The following is a 25713-nucleotide window of genomic DNA, read 5'->3' as shown; positions in this document are numbered from 1 at the left end:
CATGGTCACACCAGACATCAGAATGGGAAGGAAATGAGATCTAAGTGACTTTGATCATGGAATGTTTGATGGTACCAGATGGGGTGGTTTGAGTATCTCAGAAACTGCTGATCTCCTGGGATTTTCACATACTACAGTCGCCAGAATTTACAGAGAATGGTGCAAAAAACAAAAAAAAAATCCAGTGAGTGGAGTTCAATGGGCACAATTGTTTTGTTAATGAGAGCGGTCGGAGGTGGATGGTCAGACTGGTTCAAGCTGACTGGAAGGTGACAGCAACTCAAAGAACCAGGCGTTACAACTGTGGGGTGCAGAAGAGCGTCTCTGAACGCACAACAGATTGAACCTTGAAGTGGACGGGCTCCAGCAGCAGAAGACCATGAATATGCACTCAGGGGCCACTTGATTAGGTACAGAAGGGATCAAATAAAGTGGTCATTGTGTATACCTGTACTTTGATAATAAATTTAATTTGCCCATAACTTTGTAAAAGGCCTTGAAAACATGCAGGACTCTCTCTTGGTCACATGGTCTGGACACTGAGGATCCCCTAGGCTTAGTTCCCGTCCATTTTAAGGAAAAGCGCACCACAACGATCGCTTCCGTGGAATCGTTATTCATTCTCAGGTAGGTTTGCAAACGTCGACAGGACACCCTACAGAGAGTCCGTCTGCTGAGTTTCTGTGTGGTGTACCATGAAAACCTCAGTGACCTTTCACATCCTGTCCTCAGCTTGGTCTGACATAACCCTGCACTCCGGGTCCATCTAGTTGTGTTCACCCGGTTTGTGCTGTTGTCGAGCACTTAGGGAAGCCCAGGCTGCTGACGTATTATATAAAACTGTTCCGTACACAAACGGCCATTATCTATCCCTAACCCAATTCACGCATTCGTTATGTGCCGTGTCGTATAATGTGGGTGATCAGGGTCTATCCTTCACCATGGTTGTTCTTGGCAAATTTTTTATGGAAGTGGTTTGCCATTGCCTTCGACTGGGCAGTGTCTTTACAAGATGGGTGATGCCAGCCATGATCAATATTCTTCAGAGATGGTCTGCCTGGAGTCAGTGGTCGCATCACCAGGACTTGTGATCTGCGCCAGCTACTCGTACAACCATCCACCACCTGCGCCCATGGCTTCACGTGACCCTGATCGGGGGCTAAGCAGGTGCCCCACCTCGCCCAAGGGTGACCTGCAGGCTAGCGGAGGGAAGGAGTGCCGTACACCTCCTTCGGTAGAGACATATCTCCACCCCAACGCCCAGTTCACCTGCTCAAATTCTGGCATGGAAAGCTGGTCAGCAGTGCTGGTGGAGTTAGGGGGTGGCTAGCATCACAGGCGGGAGCCTGTACTTTCAGATTCTCAGGAATCCTGCTTGCATGTGTCACAAAGAGTGTTGTTGAGGTTGCGAGGGCCAGGTCCCAACGGTCCAAACTCGTACATGCGACAGCCAAGAAAGCTCAGCAACATCTCAGAAATGAAAGAACTTGGCATGTCCACTTTGACCCTCACCAATTGTTCCTGACGCATCACAGCTCAATACAGCAAGAGCAGAGAGCTGTGGACACAGCTCAGCGCACAGCGGAAACCAGCCTCCCCCGGTAGGGCAGCCAGCACAAGCAAAGATCCCCCACCCACCCCTGAAATTCTCTCTTCTCCCCTCCCTCATCAGGCAGTAGATACAAAAGCATGAAAGCGTGTACCACCAGGCTCAGGGGCAGTTCCTACTCTGCTGTTACAAGACTATTGAATAGTTCCCTAGTACGATAAGTTGACCTCACAGTCTATCTCATTTTGATCTTGCACCTTATTGTCTACCCGCACTGCACTTTCTCAGTAGCTCTTAGATCTTACTAGGCACTCTGTTATTGTTTTACCTTGTTCTACTGAAATGCATCAATCTGCAACTCACAATACATTGATTTGCAACTTGCTTACCAGTCGCACCCAGACAGTCAGACTAGGCAACCCCCCTGACCTTGAATACCGCAGGGATGTGGACTGAGCCCATGCCTTCACACTCCCTTCACCCATGCCCCTGCCCCTGTCCATACCCATGACCATGCCCCTGCCTGTACCCATGACCATACCCCTGCCCATGACCATACCTATGCCCCTGCCCATACCCATGACCATGCCCCAGCCCATGACCATACCCCTGCCCATGACCATAACCATGCCTATGCCCCTGCCCGTACCCATGCCCATACCCATGACCCTGCCCTTGCCCATACCCATGCCCCTGCCCATACACATGACCATGCCCCTGCCCCACCCATGCCCCTGCCCATACCTGTACCCATGACCATGCCCTTGCCCCACCCATGCCCCTGCCCCTGCCCATACACATGACCATGCCCCTGCCCATACCCATGCCCCTGTCCCTACCCATACCCATGACCATGCCCCTGCCCATACCCATGCCCCTGTCCCTTCCCATACACATGACCATGCCCCTGCCCATACACATGACCATGCCCATACCCCTGCCCATGACCATGACCCTGCCCATACCCATGCCCCTGTCCCTGGCCATACACATGACCATGCCCCTGCCCATACCCCTGGCCATACACATGACCATGCCCCTGCCCATACCCATGCCCGTCCCTGGCCATACACATGACCATGCCCCTGCCCATGCCACCAACTCCATCACCAGATTTGCAGATGACTCCACAGCGACTGGATTCATTACAAACAACAACAGGCCGGCAGAGAGGAGGTGCAATTGCCATCGCCTTTCACTCAACATAATAAACAAATCAAAGGATTGACTGTCAACTTCAGGACATCAAGAAGGTGTGAACAAGCTCCACGACTCACAAACGGTGAAGCAGTAGAGAGGGTCTCCAGCTCTAAGCTCTTGGGAGTGAACATCAGCGAGGAGCTCTCTTGGACCACCGACACCTGCCACACAGCAGGGAAGGCTCAGTAGTGCCCGTACTACCTTAGAGTTTAAAGAGAGCAAATCCGCCCCAAAAGCTGCTGGTAAACTTATACCAATGTGTAACTGAGAGCTTACAGACCTACTGCACGGCAGTATGGTACACCAGCTGCAACAGGGTTGACCGGAAAGCCCCTCAGCAAGTGATAGCAATACAACTACCAAAATATAGAAACCATCTCGTCAGCTCTCTCATAGGGACCAGCCTCGGTAGTAACCAAGACAACATCAAGGAGCTGTGCTTCAGGGAGGCAGGTGACCCTGGCCGTGATCAATACCCTTCAGAGATGTCAGTGGTCACATAAACAGGACTTGTGATCTGCACCGGCTGCTCATACGACCATCCACCACCTGCTCCCATGGATTCACGTGGCCCTGATTCAGCATCGGGCGGGGGGCGGGGGTGTGCTACACCTCAGTCAAGGGTGACCTGCAGGCTAGCGGAGGGAAGGAGCACCCTACACCTCCTTTGGTAGAGACGTATCTCCACCCCGCCAACTCTGGTGTAACTGTCAAATACTAGAGCTGATAAGTTTAAGGTGAGAGGGGACGGAGATGTGCGAGGCAAGTTGTTTTTTTTAAACACAGAGTGTTGGGAGCCGAGAATGGGTTGTCAGTTGGTGGTGGTGGAGGTAGCTATGATAGTGGTGGTGTTTCAGAGGGACTTAGATTGACAAATGAGCAGGCAGGCAATGGAATAATGTGGCTCATTCAGGCAGATGGAATTAGTTTGGATAAACAACATGGTTGGCATTTACTTTGAGGGCGCTCATTCAGGCAGATGGAATTAGTTTGGATAAACAACATGGTTGGCATTTACTTTGAGGGCCTAAGGGCCTGTTTCTGTGCTGTACTGCTCTATGTTCTATATGTATGTAGATGTATGTCAATGATTGGGACTATGGTATTAATGGATTTGTGGCTATATTTGCTGATGATACAAAGATAGGTGGAGGAGTGGGTAGTGTTGAGGAAACAGAGAGCCTGTAGAGAGACTTGGATAGTTTAGGGGAATGGGCAAAGAAACACAATGTTGGGAAGTGTATGGTCATGCACTTTGGTGGAAGAAATAAACGGGCAGACTATTATGTAGATGGAGAGAGAATTCAAAATGCAGAGATGCAAAGGGACTTGGGAGATCTTGTGCAAGGTACCCTAAAGGTTAACCTCCAGGTTGAGTCGGTTGTGAAGAAGGCGAATGCAATATTGGTATTCATTTCTAGAGGTATAGAATATAAGAGCAGGGATGTGATGTTGAGGGTCTATCAGGCACTTGTGAGACCACGCTTGGAGTATTGTGTGCAGTTTTGGGCTCCTTATTTTAGAAAGGATATACTGACATTGGAGAGGGTTCAGAGAAGATTCACAAGGATGATTCCAGGAATGAAAGGGTTACTGTATGAGGAACGTCTAGCAGCTCTTGGGCTGTATTCCCTGGAGTTCAGGAGAATGAGGGGGGGATCTCATAGAAACATTCCAAATGTTAAAAGGCCTGAACAGATTAGATATGGCAAAATTATTTCCCATGGCAGGGGAGTCTAGGACAAGAGGGCATGACTTCATATCAGTCCTTTTAGAACTGAGATGTGGAGAAATTACTTTAGTCAGAGGATGGTAAATCTGTGGAATTTGTTGCCATGAGTGGCTGTGGAGGCCAAGTCATTGGGTATATTTAAGGCAGAGATAGATAGGTTCTTGATTAGCCAGGGCATCAAAGGGTATGGGGAGAAGGCAGGGGAGTGGGGATGACTGGAAGAATTGGATCAGCCCATGATTGAATGGAGGAGCAGACCCGGTGGGTCGAATGGCCTACTTCTGCTCCTATATCTCAAGGTCTTATGGTCTATATTCAATGCCCTCTGGTACTTGACATTTCTTCCTCAGTGGGAGTGGAGGGGGGAAAGACTCTGATTGTCTACAAACACAAGGGAAAATCCGCAGATGCTGGAGATCCAGAGCAACACACACAAAATGCTGGAGGAACTCAGCAGGTCGGGCAGCGTCTATTGGGTTAAGACTCCTCTTCAGGACTGGAAAGGAAGGTGAAAGATGCTAGAATAAAAAGGTGGGTGGGGGGAGGGGAAGGAGAATAGGTAGAAGGTGATAGGTGAAGCCAGCTGGGTGGAAAAGGTAGGAGAAGAATGGACCATAGGAGAAAGGGAAGGAGGAGGGGACCCAGGGTGAGGTGATAGGCAGGTGAGGGGAAGAGGTAAGATTGTTATCTGAATCTTGACTCTATCTAAGCCTCTTACAATTTTATAATCTTCTATCAGGTCTCCACTGTCATTCCAAAGAAAACAGCAGAGATTTGTCCACTTCCTCCTTTATCGTTCATACTCTGCAATCTAGGCAGCATTCCAGTACGCCTTCTCTGCACCTTCTGCAAGGCCTCTATATTCTTCCTGTAATAGGCTGACTATGAGGGCAGATAAAGCAGAACTGTGGCTTATATCAGCTGATGAAGTTTAAAAAAATTGGGGTTTCATAACTGGCATCAGAGAATGCTAAATTAGAAACATTGGGTAGAAGTTCTATAAGATACACCACAAATGGAGAAATGTGTTAGCCAGTAATTGTTCAAAGTAACATTTATTATCAGAATACATACAAGTCACCACATACAACCCTGAGATTCTTTTTCTGTGGATATACTTAACAAATCTATAGAACAGTAAACAGCAAACATCAGGATCTGTGAACCGTAAACAAACTGTACAAATGCAGGTATAAATAAATAGCAATAAATATCGAGCATGAAACAATATAACAGAGTCGTTAAGTGAACGTAGTTATCCTCTTTTGTTCAACAGCCTGATTGTTGAGGGGCAGTAACTGTTCTTGAACCTGGTGGTGTGAATCCTGAGGCTCCTGTACCTTCTACCTGATAGCAACAGCAAGACAAGAGCATGGCCTGGGTGGTGAGGATCTCTGATGATGAATGCAATTTCATGTAGACGTGCTCAATGGTTGGGATGACTTTCCACGTGATATAAGGGGCTGAATCCACTACCTTTTGTAGAATTTTCTGTTCAAATGCATTGATGTTCCCATACCAGGCCATAATGCAGCCAGTCAGCAGTCTTTCCACCACACATCTGTAGAAGTTTGACAGGGTTTTTGATGTCACGGCGAATCTCTGCAGACTCCTGAGGAAGTGAAGGCGCTGTCATGCTTTCTTCGCAATTATATTTATATGGTGGGTCCAGGACAGGGTCCTCTGACATAGTAACACCCAGGAATTACTGACCCTCTCTTCCCATCTGATCCTCTGATGATTATTAGCTCATGGACCTCTGGTTACCCTCTCCTGGAGCCTACAATCAGTTCCTTGGTCTTGCTGACATTGAGTGAGAGGTTGTTGTTATGACACCACTCAGACAAGTTTTCAATCTCCCTCCTGAATGCTGATTCATCACCACCGTTGATACAGCCCACAACGGTGGTGTCATCAGCACACTTGTGTTGTGTTGTGTCGGAGCTGTGCTTAGCCAAACAATAATTGGTGTAAAGTGTGTAGCTGTGTAATTGTGCATAGGTATGATTGCGTGTGTTTGTGTGTGTATGTGTGTCTGTTGTGTATGTGAGGCCCTCCGTTGGTCAGGGTTAACCATGGATCCTCGCTCTCTATGTGATACACAGGCCAGGGCAGTACGATATGGAGAGCAAGCTGTTGTCCGTGCAGCAGGCTCCCCCTCTCCCCACAGCTGATGAATCCAAAAGGATGGCAGAGACTGATACAGTTCTGCACCAGCAGCGTCGCAGGAGCTGCCAGTCTTCACTGAACTGCCTTACCGACTCCAGCCCCGGAGTTTGCTCTCAAAGCCTTCCCCTTGAGTGGGTATAGCCACAAGTCAGCACAGGTCTGTGATCAGAGTTTTCCTTCTCCTGGATGTGCTGATGAGCCCCATCTGCTCAAAACTGTGTATATCACACAAATACACAGCACCTCGATGCAGTCACGAAGATGGCAAGCCGATGGCTCCAACTCTAAAGCAGTCCTGAGGAGATTCAGCCTGTGGACAAGCACTCAATTTCCGTAGCTGTAAGTGGAGAACATTCCGACTGGTTACATCACCAGCTGGGATGGAGTCTCCAGTGCACAGGATCGCAAGAGGCTTGTAAGCTCCATCAAAAGCACAATCCTGCCCACCATCGAGGAGATCTTTAAAAGGTGATGTGTCAAGAAGGCAGAATTCATCATTAACGACCCCCATCACCAGGGAGGAGGCACAGGAACCTGAAGACACACACTCAAATGTTTCAGGAACAACTTCTTCCCCTCCACCATCAGATTTCTGAATGGTCCATGAAGACTACCTCACTATTCCTCTATTTGCACGACCTATTTACTTTTGTAGTTTACAGTAAACTTAAGTTTTTACACTGCACTGCTGTTGTTAAACAAATTTCATGTCTTATAAGATAGTGGTAATGAATCTGATTCTCTGTGCGTGGGCCCATGTGTCTGTGCGCGTGAGTGTGCGCGTGTGTCTGTGTGCGTGTGAGTGTCTGTGTGCATATACCCTGATGCATCTGAATAAGAGAATGAGCAATGTATCAAGGACGAGTGGAGCACTACTGATGTATTGGAGACAGTGGTGATATATCAGTGACGTTTCCATCTTTGAACCCTGTTTCCATCCAGGGGGTCAGTGTGGACATGGTGGAGGATTACAAGTACCTGGGGATATGAATTGACAATAAACTGGACTGGTCAAAGAACACTGAGGCTGTCTGCAAGAAGGGTCAGAGCCGTCTCTATTTCCTGAGGAGACTGAGGTCCTTTAACATCTGCCGGACGGTGCTGAGGATGTTCTACGAGTCTGTGGTGGCCAGTGTGCTATCATGTTTGCTGTTGTGTGCTGGGGCAGCAGGCTGAGGGTAGCAGACACCAACAGAATCAATAAACTCATTCGTAAAGCCAGTGATGTTGTGGGGATGGAACTGGATTCTCTCACGGTGGTGTCTGAAAAGAGGATGCTGTCCAAGTTGCATGCCATCTTGGACAATGTCTCCCATCCTCTACATAATGTACTGGTTGGGCACAGGAGTACATTCAGCCAGAGACTCATTCCACCGAGATGCAGCACAGAGCGTCATAGGAAGTCATTCCTGCCTGTGGCCACCAAACTTTACAACTCCTCCCTTGCAGGGTCAGACACCCTGAGCCAATAGGCTGGTCCTGGACTTATTTTGTGGCATAATTTACATATTACTATTTAACTATTTATGGTTTTATTACTATTTAATTATTTATAGTGCAACTGATCCCCCGGGATCAATAAAGTATGACTATGACTACTATGTCATGGTGACACAGTGGTGATAACTCTCGGTTTCTGATCCTCTGTGTGAACAGTGAACAGAAACAGCAGCTTACTCACATGATTTCGGGTGGTTTGTTGCCGACAGACCGAGGAGGCAGGTTGGGTACAGGGAACCCTGGTGTAGGCGGCGGTTTAACCGCATCTCGGCTGGAACCTGCAAGAAAATAAAAGGAAATCCACGTCAGGTCACGGGCAGAGCGTAGGGAATCATCGCACCGGGACAGCAGAGACGAGGGGGGTGTCAGCGCAGGCACGTAGCAGCGGTTACAGTAAGGGTTAAGAACACACAACGATTAAGTTCCAGAGGGCCGTAGTGTAGTGGCTGGTGCAACGCTATTACAGCTCGGAGTGGCAGAGTTCAACTCAGGTCCTGACTGTACCTTCTTCCTGTGAGCACATGGGTTTCTAGTCCAAAAACACATCGGTTCGTAGGTCAATCGGTCTTTGTAAACGGTCCTGTGATTGGGCCAGGGTTAATTGGTGGACGGTGCGGCCCGTTCTGCGCTGCATCTCCAAATAAATATAAAGGAACTCAGTAGGCGGGGCAGCAACTATGGAGGGGAATAAACAATCAACGTTTCAGGACACGCCAGTCCTGATGAAGGGTCTCGGCTCAAACCATCCACTGCTTATTACCCTCCATAGATGGTGCCTGACCTACTGACTTCCTCCAGAGGGAGCGAGTGAGTGTGAGTGTGTGTACGTGTGTGAGTATGAGCATGTAAGAGCGTGCGAGAGCGTGTGAGCATGGGTGATTGCGTGCGTGAGAGCGTGTGTTGTTGAAGATTTTCAGCAGCTGCAGAATCTCTTGGGTTAGATTAAGAGTTACACTCACAACACGATGGAGGAACTCAGCAGGTCGGGCAGCATCCGTGGAAACGATCAGTCAACGTTTCGGGCCAGAACCCTTCGTCAGGACTTTTCTCCGCCAGATTAGGAGTTACTTTGGTGTTTAATTGCCCGGGGAGGCAGAGGGGAATGTGAGTGGGGTATTTCCAAGCTGAATGAGAACGAAGGACCAGGAAAGTGAGTTCTGGCACTGTACTTCTCTTCCTGGCCTGCTTACAGTGCAGACATACTCTTCCTTTCCACAGCAGAGTTCAGCACGTCACAGAAACAAGCTCCCCTCCATGGACTCTGTCTCAATGGTGTGATCTGTGTTTACAGAGAAGGGATCCGTATGCTCCACGACTGCTGGACTAAGTGTAGGAGGGGACTATGCTGAAAAATAAATGTGCTAGGTTTTCTAAAATTGACTCCTTCTACCTTAGGCCACGAGCTTATCAATCACCCCTCGTACGTCACCATATACCACGTTGAGATTCTTTTTCTTGTGGGCATTTACAGGAAAATAAAGAAATTCACTACAATATATGAATAACTGTACCTAGCAAAGATTGACAAACAGCCAGTGTGCAAAAGAGGACAAATCTTGCCAATAGACAAAAAAAGAAAATAAATAATACCAAGAACATGAGTTACAAAGAGTCCTTCAAAGTGAGTCTGAGTCAATTCACTGTTGAGCTGATTGAAGTCATCCATAACACAAAATAATCTGCAGATGCTGTTGTCAAAGAAACACTCACAATGTGCTGGAGGAACTCAGCAGGTCAGTCAGCATCAGTTGAAAAGATTAGTCGACGTTTCGGGCTGAAAACCTTCGTCAGGACTGAAGGAAGAACTTTGGGGAGGGTTTGAAGAATGCTGGTAGTTGAAAAAAACAGTAATTTGAAAGACAAAGGGGTGGGGAGGGGAAGCAGGGAGGTGATTGGCAGGAGAACAATGCGCAGTAGTAGAAGGAGGCGGAACAATGAGGGAGGTGATGTGAAATAGGGATAGAGGAAGGGAGGGGGAGGGAATTACCAGAAGTTGGAGAATTCTAAGTTCATACCAAGGGGCTGGAGACTACCTAGACTACCGCCACAACAGACAGGATCTCCTGGTAGCCACCCACTTTAACTCTGCTTCCCATTCCCATTCAGATATGTCCATACATGGCCTCCTCTACTGCCATGATGAGGCTAAACTCAGGTTGGAGGAGCAACACCTCATATACCGTCTAGGTAGCTGGATTGGTATGAACATAGAATTCTCTAACTTCCGGTAATTCCCTCCCCCTCCCTTCCTCTATCCCTATTTCACATCACCTCCCTCATAGTTCCGCCTCCTTCTACTACTGTGCATTGTTCTCCTGCCAATCACCTCCCTGTTCCCCCCCCCCACCCCTTTGTCTTTCAAATTACTGTTTTTTTCAACTACCAGCATTCTTCAAACCCTCCCCAAAGTTCTTCCTTCAGTCCTGACGAAGGGTTTCGGCCCGAAACGTCGACTAATCTTTTCAACTGATGCTGACTGACCTGCTGAGTTCCTCCAGCGCGTTGTGAGTGTTCCTTTGAAGTCATCCATGGCGGTTCAGGAACCAGACGGCAAGAACTGTTCCTGAACCTGGTGGTCTGGACCTAAGGCTGGGTAACTCTGTACCTCAGTGACAACAACAACCAACTCCAATCCCAGCTCCATTGCATGGCATGGTAATGCAGGGCTAAGGGGCCGAATGGCCTTTTCTGCTCCTGTTTCTTATGTTAAAGTTACTAGGTCATGGAATGGCTATGCGAGTGCTCAGAGTGACACACTCAAAATGCCTGAGGAACTCAGGTCAGGCAGCACCTGTGGAGATGACTAAGCAGACGATGTTTTCAGGACTGAGGCGGGGAAAGGTAAGGTGGGGGGAGGGGGATGGAGGACATGCTAGAAGGCGATCGGCGAAGCTGGGTGGGTGGGAGGGAGAGGCTGAAGTAAGAAGCTGGAAGGTGATAGGTGGAAAAAGCAGTGCTGGAGAAGAAGGAATCTGATAGGAAAGGAGAGTGGACCATGGGAGGGGTGGCTGAGGGAGGTGATAGGCAGGCGAGGAGAAGAGGTAAGAGTGGGTCAAAGTGGGGAACTGAAGAAGTGCGAATTGGAAGGGGTAAGAAAAAATTACTGGAAGTTGGAGAAATCGATGTGCATGCCATCAGGTTGGAGGCAACCTTGACGGAATAGGAGGTGTTGCTCCTCCAAACCGAGGGAGGCCTCATTGTGGCAAAAGAGGAGGCCAAGGACCGACATGCCGGACTGGGAACAGGGATAGGAATTGGAATGGTTAGTGTCAGTCGGTCTGTCACAGGTGACCACCCTCCAGAGGAGGCTGCGGAGCAGTGTGGGTTGTACTGGACTCCGCCCGTGAGGCCGGCCTGTGCAGTCTCCCCGGTAACGGCGTGGGTCAGCACTGCGGCAGGGGCCTGCACCCGAGCTGCTGGGTCTGCCGAAATCCCTCCACCGAGTTCCTCTCAGCTTGTTCCGAGCAAGCACTCGTTTGTGAAATGAGGAAGCCAGAAGGAGAAGCTAAAAAAAAGTTAAGCAAAAAAAAAACGTGAAGAGAATTGAGAAGGATAAGGGACATCAGCAGATCAACCTACAACCATCGGGCTCCAGAACTTCACTCACCACAACACTGAACGCACTCCATCATCTACAGACTACCTTTCAAGGACTCTTCAAGGGTTTTTACAACTCATTCTCTCAGTATTATTTTTATTTGTATGATTTGTCTATTTTTGCACATTTTCAAGTGGTTAAGGCGTTTATCTAGTGACCTCAAGGTCATTAGTTCGAGCCTCAGCTGTGGCAGCATTTTTGTGTCCTTGAGCAAGGCACTTAATCACACATTGCTCTAGTGTCTGTGCGAGGAGTGGCGCCCCACACAGACCTCCAATCTGCGCCTTGTAAGGCAGGAAAATGCCCGACGCTGGCCTCTCATGGTCTGAGTTGACATTCCCTCCCCCTTCCCCTCCCCTCTCCCATTTATAAACTGCTTTTCATAGATTCTCTATTTTTCCTGTAAATGTTCGCAAGAAAATAAATCCCAAGGTAGTGTATGATTACATATATGTACTTTAATAATAAAAACAAGAGATTCTGCAGATGCTGGAAATCCAAGCAACACACTCAAGATGGCGGAGGGACTCAGCAGGTCAGGCAGCATCTACGGAAATGAATAAACAGTCGACATTTCGGGCTGAGACCCTTCTTCAGGACTGATGAAGGATCGCGGCCTGAGACGTTAACTCTTTATTCCCCTCCGTAGATGCTGCCTGACCTGCCGAGCTTCTCCAGCATCTTGTGTGTGTTGCTTTGACAATCAATCTCCTTTGTCGTTGATTGTTGGTCTGTCTTTGTTTATGTACGGTTTTTCGTAGTTTCTATTGCATTTCATTACCTTTTCTGTAAATGTGTGTAAGGAAATGAATCTCAAGGTAGAATATGGTAACATATATAACTTAGACTGGATCGACTAGGCTTATATTCGTTGGAATTTAGAAGATTGAGGGGGGATCTGATTGAAACGTATAAAATCCTAAAGGGATTGGACAGGCTAGATGCAGGAAGATTGTTCCCGATGTTGGGGAAGTCCAGAACGAGGGGTCACAGTTTGAGGATAAAGGGGAAGCCTTTTAGGATCGAGATGAGGAAAAACTTCTTCACACAGAGAGTGGTGAATCTGTGGAATTCTCTGCCACAGGAAACAGTTGAGGCCAGTTCATTGGCTATATTTAAGAGGGAGTTAGATATGGCCCTTGTGGCTAAAGGGATCAGGGGGTATGGAGGGAAGGCAGGTACAGGGTTCTGAGTCGGATGATCAGCCATGATCGTACTGAATGGCGGTGCAGGCTTGAAGGGCCGAATGGCCTACTCCTGCACCTATTTTCTATGTTTCTATGTTTAGACAATACATTTACTTTAAACTTTGATCTAGTCTCTTCGTGGAATCAGCAAGTCAGACTTGACCACAACTTCTTGAGGAAGTGGTGGGTCACTGTGCTGATAGGGCTTGCATCAGCCACGTGTTACTACCGCGTAGTCTGTGCAGAGAAACCTTCACAGCTCCTTCCGCTGTCAGCTGGGAGGACCTTAGACAAATTATGTGTGTCACAATGCTAAACGCAAGAGATTCTGGAAATCCAGAGCAGCACACACAAAACGCTGGAGGAACTCAGCAGGTCAGGCAGCATCCCTGGTTTCTCAGCCTTTCCTTTCCCGTCCTGATGAAGGGTCTCTGCCTGAAACATCGACTGGTTTATTCCGCTCCGTAGATGCTGCCTGACCTGCTGAGTCCCTGCAGCATTCTGTTTCTCAGTGCTATCCTTTTACTGTCATGGGCACAGATACAGTGAGGTGCAGCTACAGTGAAAAACTTGCTTGCAGCCACAAAAATACAGACAACACACAGACGTGGAGGACGAATAAATTGCTGAAGACAGTGACAGACCAAGCAAGATCTTAGTGGTGCTGGTTCCCCTCCCCTTTATTCTGTGCTCCACTCTCCCCTCCTATCAGATTCCATCTTCCTCAGCCCTTTGTCACTTCCACCTATCACCTCCCAGCTTCTGACACCATTCCTGCTTGTCTCCCCACCTGGATCCACCAATCACCCAGCAGCTCTTGATCCACCCCTTCACTCCCATGCCAGAATCAGTGGCCTATGTTGTGTCATTTGTGGCAGCAGTACATAACAATACTATGAATTACAATAAGGCTCTCTTTAAAATTCATCCCTAATCTTCAAAGATATATAAACAAAATAAATAATTAGTGCAAAAAGCAAGCAAAACAATGAGACAGTGTTCACAGACCGTTCGGAAATCTGAGGTTGAGGGGAAGTGATTGTTAACCCTTGATTGATTCTATTATGGTTATTATTCCGTGGATTTGTTGAGTCTGCTCAGAAGGAAAACAGTCTCGGGGTTGGAGATGGTGACACACGTGTACTTTGATAATAAATTTATTTTGAACTTTGAAACACACAGTGTGTCAACGACTAACATAGTCCGAGAGTGTGCTGGGGCAGCCCGTAAGTTTCCAGTGCCAACACAGCATGCCCACAGCTTAACAACCTGTATGCACTTGAAGTGTGGGAAGAAGCCAGACCGTCTGCAGGAAGTCTGCATGTTCACAGAGAGAGCATACACACTCCTTATGGGAAGAGCTGGGAACTGAACTGTGACTGTTGGTGCTGTAAATCATTACGATAACTACTGTACTGAATAAAACTGATCCCTGGCTGTTATCCAGATCCCTCATTCACTGCCTCTACACGTGTCTGTCTGAGAATCTCTTTAGCACTGCTGTCATATCTGATTCCACCACTGGATCAATTGCGAGAATGTGGTTGTTTGATCACACAGTGAACTGACCAGGCAAGCTGCACGCGGAAGACCCCTCTCTTTCTGTGTCCGCTGTCGAGTGCGCCCGTCTCCTCTCTCGGCAGGCCCAGTTCACGTACCCGCAATGTAAGTTGCCCAGAGAGTACTGTGGTTAACATGACTCTGTAAAGGACCCATCATCTAACTTGTACTCCTACCCCCCCGCCCACCTCCACCCCCTCCTTCATATTCTGGCTCTTCCCCCTTCCTTTCCAGGCCTGCTGACCGGTTTCAGCCCAAAATGGCGGCAGTTTATTCTCCTCCACAGATGCTGCCTGACCTGCAGAGTTCCTCCAGCATTCTGTGTGTGTTGCTCTGGGTTTCCAGCACCTGCAGAATCTCTTATTACGGCTCTGTAAAAATGTTTAATTGTACAACTGCATCGTCGTTCTTGCTCAGTGTGTACCACATCACTGCCACCTCTGGTCACATGTTCCAGGTACCCATCACTGTCAGTGTTAAATAAAAACTTCACTTGTAAATCCTCTCACCATAACCCTGTCTTTTATGTTGTGGTTTTGCCTCGGACTTCCTGGTAAGGGAACTGTAGATACTGAGGAGAGATGAGGGAGGGCCTGGGTGAATCTGTGAACTGTTCCTACCCGCCCAGAGCTGTGTTGTTTCCAGTTTTCTGCCACAACTTGTGTGAGGCTCACATACAACACAGAACACACATCGACCTGTGAGGCCATTTTCAGGGAGCTGACAACTTGGACTACACGATCCCTCTGCTTTTCTTTATAATACTCCATGGTTTTGTTTGATTCCAACTTCCTAAACTTTGCTGACTTTTCCTTTTCTTCTTGACTAAATTCATCACCTCTCTCGACATCCAAGTTTCTTTTACCTTGCCCTCCTGACTGGAGCATACCTTTCCTGTACACTGTGTGCAAACAAGAGAAAATCCACAGATGCTGGAGATCTGAGCCACACACACAAAATGTTGGAGGAACTCAGCAGACCAGGCAGCATCCATGGAAAAAAAGTACAGTCAACATTTCAGGCCAAGACCCTTTGGCAGGACTTGGTGTAGCTGGTCATTAAATACCCTCCACATATTGGACATAGGCTTGCCCAAAAACAGTTCCTTAATTTCCCCTCCCTGGTTCCTGCCTAATGGTCTCGTAATTAGCTCTTTTCTAGTTTAATGATCCCTCGCAAGATCCATGCTTATCCTATCTATAGCCATCTTCATCCACCGAAACAAGTGCTTCACCTGCCCCTACACTCCTCCATCACTACCATTCAGGGCCCCAAACAGTCCTTCCAGGTGAGGTGATACCCATTTGAATTCCACTTCCCATTCCCATTCCGATATCTCCATCCATGGCCTCCTCCACTGTCGTGATGAGGCCACACTCAGGTTGGAGGAACAACACCTTATATTCCGTTTGGGTAGCCTCCAAACTGATGGCATGAACATCGATTTCTCAAACTTCCAGTAACGTCTCCCCTCCCCGTTCACCATTTCCCATTCCCTTGTGTGTCTCTCTCTCTGTCTCTCACCTGATCTCCTTGCCCACCCCTCACCTCCCTCTGGTGCCCCTCCCTCCTTTTTTCTTTCTTCCATGGCCTTGTCTCTTTCACCAATGAATTTCTCAGCTCTTTGCTTCATCCCTCCCCCCTCCCAGTTTCACCTATCGCCTGGTGTTTCTCTCTCCCCGCCCGTCACCTTTCAAATCTACTCCTCAGCATTTTTTCTCCAGCCCTGCCGAAGGATTTCAGCCGGAAACGTTGACTGTACTTTTTTCCACGGATGCTGCCTGGCCTGCTGAGTTCCTCCAGCACTTCGTGTGTGCAACACAGTCTCAGGCTGTGCTGGGGGCGACCCACAAGCCTCACCGCGCTTCCAGTGCCACGGTAGTCTGCTCACAATTTACTCAGCCGAAGCCACATGTCTTTGTACTGTAGGAGGAAACTGGAGCACTCAGAGAAAACCCACAAGGTCATGGGTAGAAACTCCATATTCCTCACAGACAGCGAGAGGAAATGAATCAGGGTCGTTGTCAAGCATTGCACTAACCACAACATACCATGCCAAGCTGAACCTGTACATCCTTTACAATCCACCTGTAATACTTGGTAACAGTCAGCGAGGGCTCGCAGTAATTTCCCTAGCCTTCTCAGGAAGCACTGAGCAACGCACACAAAATGCTGGAGGAACTCAGCAGGTCAGACAGCATCTATGGAGAAGAACAAATAGTCGGCATTTCGACATGGCAACTTTCATCAGGACTGAGTCTGACTTGCTGAGTTCCTCCAGCAACTTGTGTGTGTTGCTCAAGATTACATAAGACCATAAGATATTGGAGTAAATTAGGCCATTTGGCCCATCGAATCTGTCGCACCACTCCATCATGACTGATTTATTCTCATTCTCAACCCCATTCTCCTAACTTCTCCCATAACCTTTGACACTCTTACTAATCAAAAACCTCTGCTTTAAAAATAGCCAATGACTTGGCCTCCACAGCTGTCTATGGCAATGTACTCCACAGATTCACCACTCTCTAGCTAAAGAAATTCTTCCTCGTCTCTGTTCTAAAGGGACGGCCTTCTAGTCTGAGGTAGTGTCCTCTGGTCCTAGACTCCCCCACTGTAGGAAACATCCTCTCCACATCCACTCCATCTTGGCCTTTCAATATTTGGGAAGTTTGAATGAGATTCCCCCTTCATTTTTCTCAACTCCAGTGGGTACAGGCCCAGAGACATCAAACACCTTCTCATGAACCTTCTCTGGGCCCTCTCCAATGTCAGCATGTCCTTTCATAGACAATGGGCCCAAAACTGCCCACCATGCTCTAAGTGCAGCTTGGACAAGTCTCACACAGACCCAGATTTCAATCCAAGAAAGAGCAGAGGGGCTGACGGACCTGTTCCTGTGCTGTGGGATTCAGTGACTCGTTGATGCCACGTCAGGTCAGGTGTTGGAGATGGAGAGCAGAAAGAAGAGAGGGCACAGACCACCTCTGTCCCATGAAGTTCCCATTAAAGCCAGAGGGCATACACGGGAAATTTCAAAAGGAGATGTGAGGGGCAAGTTTCTTACACACACACACACACACACACAGAGCGGTGGGTGTCTGGAGAGGTGGTACAGGTAAATACATCAGAGACTTAAAAGAGACTTTTAGGTAGGCACACGGTAACATGTTGAAGTTGCACCCTCTCTAACATGCTGTGGAGAGAGTTTTATTTGTTTTCTTCGCGCTGGAATTAGCTACATTTGGACATGTCTCATTAGCCTGGCAGCAGGACGGCCGCATTGTGTATTCCGGGGACCAGCTGACTGCGCTCATGCCCGCTGGTTTAGCGAACAGAGCAGCGGACATCCCGGCGGAAATCTGGAGGAAAACACACAGAGGATGCAGAGGGGGATCAAAAAGGCGAGGGAAGAGGACCGGGTCGAGACAACGGAGACTTATGGAGAAGAGAAGTTATAAGCCGTGTCTCCCCTCTCTCATCATGGGAAATGTGAGATCGCTGGGGAATAAAATGGACGAACAGACTGCGCTTGTCAGGAGTCAGAGAACATTTCGGGAGTGCAGTGTCATGTGCTTCACTGAGACGTGGCTGCATGAGGACATACCCGATCAAAGCGTTTCCATAGAGGGCTTCCAGACTGTTCGAGCTGAGCGGAATTGCACTGAGAGCGGTAAGCGCAAAGGAGGGGGGCTGGCGGTTCTGGTAAATAACAGATGGTGCAATCCTGGGCATATTATGATCAAGGAACGGGTCTGTAGCCCGGATATTGAACTTTTTGCTGTTGGACTCCAGCCATATTATTTGCCAAGGGACATCTCGCATGCAATTGTGGTTGTTGTGTACATCCCTCCCTCTGCCAACCTGACGTCGGCGTGTAACATCATTTGCACCGTCATAGGCAGATTACAAACCCAGCACCCGAGTGTCCTCATTACCATCTCGGGTGACTTCAACCAGGTTACCATGTCTAGAGCACTGCCCAACTTCACGCAGTATGTGAGCTGTACAACCAGAGGGGAGAGGACTCTGGGTTTGATGTACACTAACGTTAAGGATGCATACAGCTCCTCTCCCCTCCCCCCACTGGGAAGGTCAGATCACAACCTGGTGCATCTAAAACCCTGCTACGTGCCTCTGGTGAAGAGTAAACCTGCAACCTCAAGGACAGTGAGGAAATGGTCGGAGGAGGCTTATGAGGCGCTCCAGGGTTGTTTTGAGGTGACAGACTGGCGGGCACTCTGTGAGCCACATGGAGAGGATATTGATGGGCTCACAGAGTGCATCACTGATTACATTAACTTCTGTGTGGACTGCAATGTTCCGACAATAACTGTCCTTTGTTATTCAAATAACAAGCCATGGATAACAAAGGACATTAAGGACATCCTGAATGCTAAAAAGAGGGCATTTAGAGATGGAAATAGGGAGGAGCTGAGGGCAATACAGAGGGACCTGAAAGCCAGGATCAGGGAGGCTAAAGACAGGTACAGGAGGAAGCTTGAGTGGGAACTCCAGCAGAACAACATGAGAGAGGTCTGGAGGGGGATGAGGACCATCACTGGGTTCCAGCAAACTAGCAACAGAGGAGCTGAAGGCAGTGTGGACAGGGCCAATGAACTTAACCTGTTCTTTAACAGATTTGACATTGTGGCCCCTGCCCATCCCCCACATGAGCCATCTGTTGTCGGCCCCCAACCAACACATATTCTACTCTCCCCTCCTACCCCTCCTCACAGTTCCCCACCCTGCTCTCATGACTATACCCCTTCCCCACACGAAACCACCACGGTGGGCTTCACAGCTGAACAGGTGAGAAGACAGCTGAAATGTCTCAACCCAAGCAAGGCTGCAGGACCGGATGGTGTCAGTACCAGGGTGCTCAAAGCCTGTGCCCCTCAGCTATGTGGAGTACTTCGCCATGTATTCAACCTGAGCCTGAGGCTCCGGAGGGTTCCTGTACTGTGGAAGACATCCTGCCTCGTCCCTGTGCTGAAGACGCCACGCCCCAGCGGCCTCAATGACTACAGACCGGTGGCATTGACCTCCCACATCATGAAGACCCTGGAGAGACTTGTTCTGGAGCTGCTCCGGCCTATGGTCAGGCCACACTTAGATCCCCTCCAGTTCGCCTACCAGCCCCAACTAGGAGTTGAGGATGCCATCGTCTTCCTGCTGAACCATGTCTACGCCCACCTGGACAAGCCAGCGAGCACTGTGAGGGTCATGTTTTTTGACTTCTCCAGTGCGTTCAACACCATCCGCCCTGCTCTGTTGGGAGAGAAGCTGACAGCAATGCAGGTGGATGCTTTCCTGGTATCATGGATTCTTGATTACCTGCCTGGCAGACCACAGTATGTGTGCTTGCAACACTGTGTGTCTGACAGAGTGATCAGTAGCACTGGGGCTCCACAGGGGACTGTCTTGTCTCCCTTTCTCTTCACCATTTACACCTCGGACTTCAACTACTGCACAGAGTCTTGTCATCTTCAGAAGTTTTCGGATGACTCTGCCATAGTTGGATGCATCAGCAAGGGAGATGAGGTTGAGTACAGGACTCCGGTCGGAAACTTTGTCACATGGTGTGAGCAGAATTATCTGCAGCTTAATGTGAAAAAGACTAAGGAGCTGGTGGTAGACCTGGGGAGAGCTAAGGTATCGGTGACCCCTGTTTCCATCCAGGGGGTCAGTGCGGACATGGTGGAGGATTACAAATACCTAGGGATACGAATTGACAATAAACTGGATTGGTCTAAGAACACTGAGGCCGTCTACAAGAAGGGTCAGAGCCGTCTCTATTTCCTGAGGAGACTGAGGTCCTTTAACATCTGCCGGACGATGCTGAGGATGTTCTACGAGTCTGTGATGGCCAGTGCTATCATGTTTGCTGTTGTGTGCTGGAGCAGCAGGCTGAGGGTAGTAGACACCAACAGAATCAACAAAATTCGTAAGGCCAGTCATGTTGTGGGGATGGAACTGGACTCTCTGATGGTGGTGTCTGAAAAGAGGATGCTGTCTAAGTTGCATGCCATCTTGGTCAATGTCTCCCATCCACTATGTAATGTACTGGGTGGGCACAGGAGTACATTCAGCCAGAGACTCATTCCACCGAGATGCAACACTGAGCGTCATAGGACGTCATTCCTGCCTGTGGCCATCAAACCCTACAACTCCTCCCTTGGAGGGTCAGACACCCTGAGCCAATAGGCTGGTCCTGAACTTATTTCACAATTTACTGGCATAATTTACATATTACTATTTAACTATTTATTACTATTTTCTATTACTATTTATTATTTCCATGACTATTACTATTTACTAATAGTAATATTACTATTTCTATTTCTATTACTATTTATTATTTATGGTGCAACTGTAACAAAAACCAATTTCCCCCGGGATCAATAAAGCATGACTATGACTGTGAATAAGGAAAATGGAAGGATATGGACATTGTCTAGGCAAAAGGGATTAGCTTAGTTTAGATTAGATTAGATTCAACTTTATTGTTATTGTGCCGAGTACAGATACAAAGCCAATGAAATGCATTTAGCATCTGACCAGAAATGCAAAGAATAGTGTTACTTACAAAATAACTGCCAATAAAAAAAAGTGCTACAGCACACAAATATAAAATTACTGAGACAGTACAAGACGGATGCGATACTGCTTAGCGCTGTGGTGAGAGCTTCAGCAGTATCACAGCCTCAGGGAAGAAGCTCTTCCTGTGCCTGCCGGTGCAGGAGCAGAGGCTCCTGTAGCACCTAGTCATAGTCATACTTTATTGATCCCGAGGGAAATTGGTTTTCGTTACAGTCGCACCATAAATAATAAATAGTAATAGAACCATAAATAGTTAAATAGTAATATGTAAATTATGCCAGTAAATTATGAAATAAGTCCAGGACCAGCCTATTGGCTCAGGGTGTCTGACCCTCCAAGGGAGGAGTTGTAAAGTTGATGGCCACAGGCAGGAATGACTTCCTATGACGCTCTGTGCTGCATCTCGGTGGAATGAGTCTCTGGCTGAATGTACTCCTGTGCCCGACCAGTACATTATGTAGTGGATGGGAGACATTGACCAAGATGGCATGCAACTTAGACAGCATCCTCTTTTCAGACACCACCGTGAGAGAGTCCAGTTCCATCCCCACAACATCACTGGCCTTACGAATGAGTTTGTTGATTCTGTTGGTGTCTGCTACCCTCAGCCTGCTGCCCCAGCAGACAACAGCAAACATGATAGCACTGGCCACCAGAGACTCATACCGGATGGGAGGAGAGTAAAAAGTCCATGGTTAGAGTGAGATGCATCCCTGATAATGCTTTTCACCCTGCCCAGGCAGCGTTTATGGTAGATGTTCTCAATGGCGGGCAATTGGGTGCCGATAATCTGCTGGGCAGTTTTCAGCGCACACTAGAGTGCTTTGCGGTCCGATACGGGACAATTGCCGTACCACACTGAGATGCAGTTGGTGAGTATGCTCTCAATAGTACAGCGGTAAAAGTTCATCAGTATCCTGGGACAGAGGTGAGCTTTCTTGATGCTCCGCAGGAAATAAAGGCACTGTTGCGCCTTTTTGATCAGGATGGAGGAGTTCAGGGACCAGGTGAGATCCTCGGAAATGTGAACGCCAAGGAAAAGTTGGCCATTGGATTACTAATTTAATTGGTTCAGCACAACACTGTGGGCCGAAGGGCCTGCTCCTGAACTGCGGGTTCCTGGTAACTCAGATCATGCAACAGAGGAGGTGGCCTCTGCTTAAACCACAAATCTCCTCACATACAGATGGAGGAAGGCAACGACTCAGGCATCTGTGGCTCAACACAGGATACAGATTTCCCTCAAAGGAAATGATATTGCTTATGCGAATGTCACACTCCTGCTTCTTGATTCCCAAGCTCGATGTCAGCATTTGCCCAAAGGTCCCACTGATTCATGCTTCCTTCTTCCTCCGAGCAGACCAGCATGCGTTAGCACTCTGGCATCACAATGGCCTCCACGGCACTGAGTTCAGTGGGAGGGCAGCAGGAGAGCTAGGGTTCATCAGGGAGTGGGAGAGAGCTACACCTTCCACCCTGCACAGAGTGAAGTTTGTCCCATCACACACTCCCAGGGTCCATCCCATCTCATACTCCCAGGGTCAGACACAGAGTGAAGCTCCCTCCACACCGTCCCATCACACACTCCCAGGGTCAGACACAGAGTGAAGCTCCCTCTACACTGTCCCATCACACACTCCCGGGGCCAGACACAGAGTGAAGCTCCCTCTACACCGTCCCATGACACACTCCCAGGGTCAGACACAGAGTGAAACTCCCTCTACACTGTCCCATCACACACTCCCGGGGTCAGACACAGAGTGAAGCTCCACACCGTCCCATGACACACTCCCGGGGTCAGACACAGAGTGAAGCTCCCTCCACACTGTGCCATCACACACTCCCAGGGTCAGACACAGAGTGAAGCTCCCTCTACACTGTTCCATCACAGACTCCCGGGGTCAGACACAGAGTGAAGCTCCACACCGTCCCATGACACACTCCCGGGGTCAGACACAGAGTGAAGTTCCCTCCACACTGTTCCATCACACACTCCCAGGTTCAGACACTGAGAGAAGCTCCCTCTACACTGTCCCATCACGCACTCCCGGGGTCAGACACAGAGAGAAACTCCCTCTACACTGTGCCATCACACACTCCCAGGGTCAGACACAGAGTGAAGCTCCCTCTACACTGTTCCATCACACACTCCCAGGGTCAGACACAGAGTGAAGCTCCCTCTACACTGTCCCATCACACACTCCCAGGGTCAGACACAGAGAGGAGCTGTGCTGACTGAGCTGGGAGAAATCGAGGCAAAACTACTGGATAAAGTTCGTGGAATACTTTGGAGGTGGCTCTAAAAGTCTCTTGAACAATCGAGTGAGTGACGGCGCTGGTGAAGAAACTCGGTGTGCAGTTTTACTGCCGGTTTGGGCTGGGTTTGTTGGCGGCTGCTAACTGCATAGCTCCCAGCTGCGGCCGCTGGCAACTCGCCAGGAAGCCGGTTCGCTCCAAAACCGGAGGCAAACGCCGTCGTTCCCCCCCATTGACAGCGGGGTAACGTTCCTCCTCCATTGTTTTTCCTGATTTTCGTCCGGTGTTGGTGCCGAAGCATCTGGAAGGACGTTTCGGCCTCTCCCGGCCTGGGTCTCTGCAAGTCCGACGGAGCCTTTCCTGGCGTCGAGCCAGCGAGGAACTGTCGACTGCAAACTTTCCCGGCCAGTTATTCGACTCGTTCCAGGACTTCTAACCGGCACCGCTGTAGGATTCTCGGACTGGAAAGAGCGCCAGCATGCCGGACCGGTCTCCAGGGAGTCGCGGGCCTTCGGGGAGTTACGCAAGGGCGGCTGCCTCCCCGGCCTCGGACAACGCCCTTTTTCGGTCGGTGAAGGTGGAACGTGGGGTGCAATGTATTTTGCGCCCTGGAATGACACTAGAAAAGTGTACGGAGGCAATGGAGGACCTTGTTGGGAAAGGTGGTATTCTGGCCACCGAGAAGGAGTTTGGAAAGGCGGTGTTTTATCTGGTGAATGAAGAGCTAGTGCACCGGGCCCTAAGCAGGGGAGTCACGGTAGACAACATCTTTTTACCTATGGAGCTGGTGACGGCCCCCACGCAACGTATCGTGCTTGGGCATGTTAAGCCTTTCATTCCAAATGAGGACTTGCTACCCCCACTGGCCCGTTTAGGGCAAGTAAGGTCGGAGATCACTGCCATCCGACACAAATTTAAGAGACGCACCCTCCGCACCGTAATCTCTTTCCGGCGTCAGGTATTCATGCAGCTGGAAAGGGAGGACGATGTTGAGGGCCGGTTTACTGTCCGGCATGAGGGAGTGGATTATCAGGTGTACTGGAGCTCCGAGCGCCCGCGGTGCCATGCGTGCAGGGGGGTGGGGCACTTTCGGAGGGACTGTCCTGCCGGCCGGAACCCGAGGGAGCCCATTTCGGGCACCAGTGCCCCAGCTACCTCTGCCCCTGATCCTACTCCTGCACGTGCATCTGCGCCTGCATCTGACCCTGCCCCCGCCCGTAATCCTGCCCCAGCCCCTCACCCTGCCCCTGCCCCTACCCCTACCTCTACTCCTACGGTTGGGTCGGTCCCTGCTCCTCTCCCTGTGGTTCGGGTGGGGGACGGGGTGGAGTCTGTGCGGAGTAAGAAGGCAAAGGGGAAATCCAAACACAGTAAGAAGCGGGCCTTTGAGGCTGCAGAGCTCACGCCCATTTCGCCTGAAGTGGAGCGTGGGGCTCGGGGAGGTGCGCTAGCAGACGGGGCGATGGAAACAGAGAGCGCCGCCCCATCGGTGAAGCCTGCACCTGTGTGCTCCTCCGGTGTGAAGAGGAGAAGGGAACGTTCCCGCAAGAGGGCAGGGGATGTAGATGCGGAGGAGTCCCAGGAAGGGGTGGGAATCCGGGTAGGGGTTGGTTCTAAACCTGAGTCCCCAGATGTAGCCACCAGTCCTGGGGAAGATGGTGTGGTTGTGCAAATAGCTTGTGATAGCCCTGTTTGCACCAATGAGGCAGCCCTGGAGGCCTCCACCCAGGACCTACAAGTCAGCGCCTCTCTGGAGGCCAGTGTACCGAATAATGTAAGAGGAGACGAGACAAAGCGCTCTCATTCTCAGCACCAGGCTGCTTGTGAATCCCTTGGACCAAAGGTGCCGGGTTCCCCTCTATGCCTGCCCCCTGGGGAGGGCGTTTTTCTGTGCACGTCGACCCCAGCAATTAATGACTTGCAGGGAGTCCCTGGGGATTGTCCCTCCACTGTCGCAAATGTGGATGAGGCTGATGCGACGGTGGAGCGGGCAGGTAAGAGCGAGGTGCCCGCTGCGCGGTATGGGTCACAAGCGCAGCCATCTTTTGGAACATGCGGGGAGGCCGATGGGGATTCTGTCTGCAGTGACGGGTTGGAGGGGGACTCTTTCGATAGTGAAATAATGGACATCCTCACCCCTCCTGAGAAGTCCCCATTGATACCTGTAGAGGAAATTAAGCATTTTATTCTTACCTCTGAGGGTGCCAAGCACCGGCCTCAACTAGCCTCGCTACGCTGGCCCAGCATGCCGAGGCTGGTGAGGTCCCTGCGAGTCATCCTCGGACGAAAGGGAAAGGGAAAGAGGAATGCGGTGGCGGGGAACGACAGACGGCAACTAAAATCCTTCCTAGATGACCTA

At 49.5% G+C, this 25713-nt stretch overlaps 1 protein-coding gene across 1 annotated transcript in view; it reads right to left on the bottom strand.

Moving 5' to 3' along the window:
* LOC140197472 (FYN-binding protein 1-like) overlaps window positions 1–25713 on the bottom strand; it is a 235315-nt gene that overhangs the window by 93806 nt on the left and 115796 nt on the right. The window contains exon 3 of the mRNA XM_072257432.1: window positions 8332–8428. Within this exon, the coding sequence (XP_072113533.1) occupies window positions 8332–8428 (97 nt within the window). The remainder of the gene's footprint in view (window positions 1–8331; window positions 8429–25713) is intronic.

This window comes from Mobula birostris, chromosome 5 (genome assembly GCF_030028105.1).
Source record: "Mobula birostris isolate sMobBir1 chromosome 5, sMobBir1.hap1, whole genome shotgun sequence".
NCBI classification, from domain to species: Eukaryota; Metazoa; Chordata; class Chondrichthyes; order Myliobatiformes; family Myliobatidae; genus Mobula; species Mobula birostris.
Note: the sequence above shows the minus strand (reverse complement) of the source record. Positions and strands in the feature narration are given on the sequence as shown.